The following is a 5,032-nucleotide window of genomic DNA, read 5'->3' on the forward strand; positions in this document are numbered from 1 at the left end:
GTTCCCACCAAAACTGAATTAGCCAATGCTGAGCATGGAATGTTCTGGCCTGGATACTCATGGTAGAGAGAACAGTGAGGGCCTCCTCAGTAGCTCAACCCCAGCGAAGAGGTGGAGGAGCCATGTGGAGCTGTGTGTGCCTTCACAAACCACCCCTCCGAGGTCTCTATCCCCAACCTCAGCTGATTCCAGCCCCTCAAGAGGGAACAGGGCAGAAATACCAGCTGTGGAGCCAGATCCTGCCTGGTTGTGAGACCCAGGGTTCCTGCCTGGTTGTGAGACCCAGGGCAGAATGTGCTCCCTTGAGCAGCCTCAGTTTCCCTTTATGGACAGTGAGGTGATTGAACCCTCAATCAGTTGGGCAACGCCAGGCCCCAGTGCAGAAAGAGAAGAATCTGGATAACAGGGACTGGGAGGGGTTTGTGTCTCCTGCTCCTTGAACTCCTAACCAGACCCGATGCCCATCCCAGCTGGCTATATCCGGACCCTCACATTAACACATCATGGCCACACACTAGGGTGGGGCAGTGAGCCCCCACCCCTCAACTTCAGAAATCCTTCCAGCTCCTGAAGCGCCCAGATAGGAGGAAAGAGAGTCAACAGCCATGACTATCAGGAAATAGCCTTTATTACAAAAATCTGCATGTAAACAAATAGCCACCGCACTGAACAGCCTCCCTCCAGGGCAGGCACACCCGGGCTGTGAAAAAAGGCAGAGTCCTCTCCCGGCACACAGGCCTGCCCCGCGGCTGCGCTGCGGCTTCTTGGGACGCATATGAGCCTGCGCATGCATCTCTGTGGGCCCAGCCCTCACTGGCCCCTGGGAGCCACCTCTCAGGGCAGCACTGTCTATCTGTCCATGACCATGAGGTTGGGGGTGCCCGGCTGGCAGCTCCGAGGGACCCAGAGTCTGAGCCTGCTCTGAGGCACCTGGGGCAGTTGGCTGGGGCAGTTGGCTGGGCCAGCCCACCAACCCTTCCGTTCGTCTCCCACCACAGTGGGAGCGGGTGGGACCTAGAGAACCGAGAGGTCGTGGCAGGACTTGGACTTGGCGCGAAAGGCCATCTTGCGGCTGTTACGAGCTACGATGCGGCCCAAGAAGCGCTTCGCCTTTTTGCCAAGGCTCTCTCGCCTCCGGGTGCCTGCTTGCCGTCGCGCGTTGGCCTCTTTGCTGTCCCTGCGCAGGCGTATCTGGCGCACGACACCTTCAAACAGCGCCTGGACATTGTGGTGCAATGCCGCTGATGTCTCAATGAACTTGCAGTCAAAGACCACCGCGCAGGCCCGGCCCTCTGTGTGGGTGGGGAAAGGCAGGCACCAGTAAACAAAGGGTGGGTGAGTGAGGAGCCCCCTCCAACACTGGCCACCCATGGAAGCTGCCACTCGAGAATTTGCAAGGTCCTCCCCGAAAACACAGAGACCCCAGCTCCTGTACTGAGGGTACTGGGCACTGCTGTGTCACCCAGTAGGCAGAGTGCCTGCGTTTAAGGAGCCCCTAAAACAGTGGCCCTCAAAAGGAGATCTACTTATTGAAATAATTTGAAGCCTGATGTTTAAACGAAGTACGACAGTAGTAAACACAGGAAAATGAGAACTATGTTGGACAACTTAGTATCTTATATTATTTTTCTGAGACGGAGTCTCGCTGTCTCCCAGGCTGGAGTGCAGTGGCACAATCTCGGCTCACTGCAATCTCCGCCTCCTGGGTTCACGCCATTCTCCTGCCTCAGCCTCCCGAGTAGCTGGGACTACAGGCGCCTGCCACCATGCCGGGCTAATTTTTTGTATTTTTAGTAGAGACGGGGTTTCACCGTGCTAGCCAAGATGGTCTCAATCTCCTGACCTCATGATCTGCCCGACTCGGCCTCCCAAAGTGCTGGAATTACAGGCGTGAGCCATCCCCCGGCCTGCGCCCGGCACAACTTAGTATTTTTTAATTCGAGGTTATATCACGATGAATGATCCAGTGGACTGGGGTTGCGGGGGCAATATCACCAAGTCACTGCTGGGTTCCTCTGAGGGGCTCAGTACTGGGGACCACAGAAAAGGTTGCTGAGGCCAAGTGGGAAGGGTCTTCCCTGGGGCCAAGTCTACTCTAAGAATGGCCCAGACCTAGGACACAGGCTCTGATCTCCCGGCCTGTTCCCCTACACTCTCTTCCACCCACTTACCCCCCAACCAGCCAGGCCGGGACCTAGAGGGGCAGGAGAGGAGGGCCCTGTGGTCCCCAGCTCCCCTATCAGATTTGGTTCTTTCCCCAGCCCTCTGGGGCCTTCCGGAGCCCTGCGAGCAGGCACCGGCTGTCTCCCATTTCCCTCCCCGCCAGTTTTCTTTCTGAACATTTTTAGCCTCTGATGATCCGCGGGGACTCAAGCTGAGCCAAGACTGCCTGGATCAAGGGTGCTCCCTCCCCCTGCAACCTGCTGCCTACTCACCATCCACTGAGACCTCACGAGAGCGCACCAGGTCACTCTTGTTGCCCACAAGGATGATGGGCACATCATCTGTTTGCCGTGCACGCCGCAGCTGGACTCGCAGTTCTGAGGCCTTCTCGAAGCTGCCCTTGTCCGTCACTGAGTACACGATGACATAGGCATCCCCCATGGCCATGCAGTGGCCGGGCAACCAGCGGCCCCCGTCCTGGGGAACACACACACACATCTGCCCAACAGTCCTCATGCCCCTGACAGGAGCCTGGCACTCCCAGACCCCTAACCCAACTCACTCCTCCCTCCCCTGCCCTGGGTCTCAGCCTGCACCCTACCTGCTCCCAAATGTCGTAGACCATGAGTGATGCCTCTTCTCCGTCCACCACAATGGAGCGATCATAGGTGTGCCCTAGGCAGGAGGCCAGTAGACAGGTTACCAGCTGACTGTCAAAGCCCCTGCTGCCAGGTTTCCTGTTCTGGCCACACCCTCCAACTCCTCCCCAGAGCCCTCCTTACCCTCCACTCCACTTGCAGATGCTGGTATGTGGCAACAGCAGTGCCAGGCAGGGAAGTGGGGGCTGGAGGGCATGGTGTGCCTGACCTCCACCCACATGCCCCCCAAGCTAGCAATGTCCCAGGTGGCCGCTTCAATGCCCCCTGCCCTTCTGCTTCCTGGGTCCCAAGATGGCTCTGACCCAGTGGCCTGAGTTAGAATAGTGACTGTCCTGCTCCCTGGGGACCTTGGCCACCTAGGGCTCCTCTCTTACAGGAGAAACTCTGGTTAGAAACTCTGACCTGTCCCTGATAGGCAGGGAGGAATGTCCGGTCCCATCCCACAGAGTAGCCATATCTATGCCCTGGCCTTCTACTCTGGGCATTTCTTCCCTACCAAAGGCTGGGGGGGTGTCCCTTCTTCTTTCCTTTCCCCATTTATGAAATGGGTAGGTAGAGGCATGATTCCGAAAGCGCCAATAGAATTCCACACTATTGGCCAGGCGCGGTCGCTCACGCCTGTAATCCCAGCACTTTGGGAAGCCGAGGTGGGCGGATCACGAGGTCAGAAGTTCGAGACCAGCCTGGCCAACATGGTGAAACCCCATCTCTGCTAAAAACACAAATATTAGCTGGGTGGGGTGGTGGGCGCCTGCAATCCTAGCTACTCTGGAGGTTGAGGCAGAAGAATCCCTTGAAACCTGAAGGCGGAGATTGCAGTGAGCCTAGATCGAGGCCACTGCACTCCAGCCTGGGCGAAAGAGAGAAACTCCATCTCAAAATAATAATAATAATAATAATAACAACAACAACAACAATAATAACAATGATAACAATAATTCCACGGTACTTGCGGCTTTGAGTCCCGGTCTCAGCCCCTAGTCCTAGCCCCCGGATCGTCCCTCCCCTGAACAGCTGGGTCCCCTCACCTGCTGCCTCTGCCTCAGGACCGTCCTCCACACCGCCGAAGATGCGCGCCAGGGCGCTCTTGCCCACGCCAGGCGCCCCCAGTAGCAGCACCTTGTAAACGCTCTCGTCTGAGTCGCTGCCCGCTGAGCTGAGCGAGTCCTCGGAGTCCTCGGGCCAGTCCAGTCTGGGACCCTGGGTCCCCGTCGTCCCGGCCGCGGCCGCCGCCAGGGCACCGGGGGCCAGCGCCGCCTGCAGGTCGCGCTCGTCCACCGGCATGCTGCGGCGGTGCAGCGGCGGCGCAGGGCCCCAGGGTGTGCTGCCCCGACGGCGCTCGCGCTCCTGGCCCCCGCCGCGGCTCCCGCCCGCTCCGCTGCCGCCGCCGTTCAGGGTCATCGCGTCCGGGGCCGTCTAGGGGATCAGGAACCCGGGTGGCTGTGTAAGCCGCGAGGGAGGCGGGACCCGGGGCGCACCTGCCCAACCTGGAGTCAGACGGGATGCTCCGGCCGAGGTCCCGCCGCAGCCCTCCCCCAGCCCCAAGGTCGCGGAGCCCTCACCCGGGACCCCTCCGGACCTGACGCGTCCATCTGCAGCTGCCCCGACCCCGTTCCTCCAGGACACTTACCCACTCGCACACAGACACGCTCAGGACTCGGATCGGGATTAGGATGCCACCCACTCGTAGTCCGGACTCGGACTCTCGGGTTTCCGCCGCCGCTGCTGCGGCAGCCACCGCCTTCTCAGCCCGCACTGGGCTCTGGCTCCAGAGCCACCTATTTAAGCCTCCACCCGCCCCCGCTCCCGCCCCCGGTCCACGCTGCTGCGGGGGCTGACGTGTCTGTCCACCCCCACCAGGGGAATCCCCCACCTCCTCCTCAGACCTCACACCCCCGACACCCCGCCCTACCCGCCAGGGGAGTAGCGGTAGCTGTCTGGGAATAGAGGGGCTGACCGGTAGGCGAGGTCCGGGGCTGTGTGTGTGTGTGAGAAGGAGAGAGAGAGCGAGGTTGCTGGGGGAGTACGTGATGGGGAGGCAGGCAGCGGGGTAAACTCAACCAGCCAAGAGCAGCAACTGCCCTCTGGAGAAGAATTCGGTCTGGCCCCGTGAGAGTGAATTCTCCCTTCCCTCTCCCCAAGTCCCGGTTCGTCCTCTTAGCAAGTAAACTAGTTACAGGCTGGACAGAGATCCCCCTTCTCTGCCCATG

The 5,032-nt window shown here is 59.8% G+C and overlaps 1 protein-coding gene across 1 annotated transcript; it reads right to left on the reverse strand.

Moving 5' to 3' along the window:
• Positions 1-610: 610 nt before the first annotated feature.
• Positions 611-4,582, reverse strand: RRAD (RRAD, Ras related glycolysis inhibitor and calcium channel regulator). Its single transcript, XM_032157577.2, has 5 exons — positions 4,453-4,582; positions 3,851-4,238; positions 2,765-2,838; positions 2,436-2,640; positions 611-1,292 (listed from the first exon to the last, which is right to left on the reverse strand). The coding sequence occupies exons 2-5, from the start codon at positions 4,221-4,223 to the stop codon at positions 1,015-1,017; spliced, it is 930 nt and encodes a 309-aa protein (XP_032013468.1). The 5' UTR covers positions 4,224-4,238; positions 4,453-4,582; the 3' UTR covers positions 611-1,014.
• Positions 4,583-5,032: the final 450 nt, after the last annotated feature.

This window comes from Hylobates moloch, unplaced genomic scaffold (genome assembly GCF_009828535.3).
Source record: "Hylobates moloch isolate HMO894 unplaced genomic scaffold, HMol_V3 SCAFFOLD_6, whole genome shotgun sequence".
Lineage (NCBI taxonomy): Eukaryota > Metazoa > Chordata > Mammalia > Primates > Hylobatidae > Hylobates > Hylobates moloch.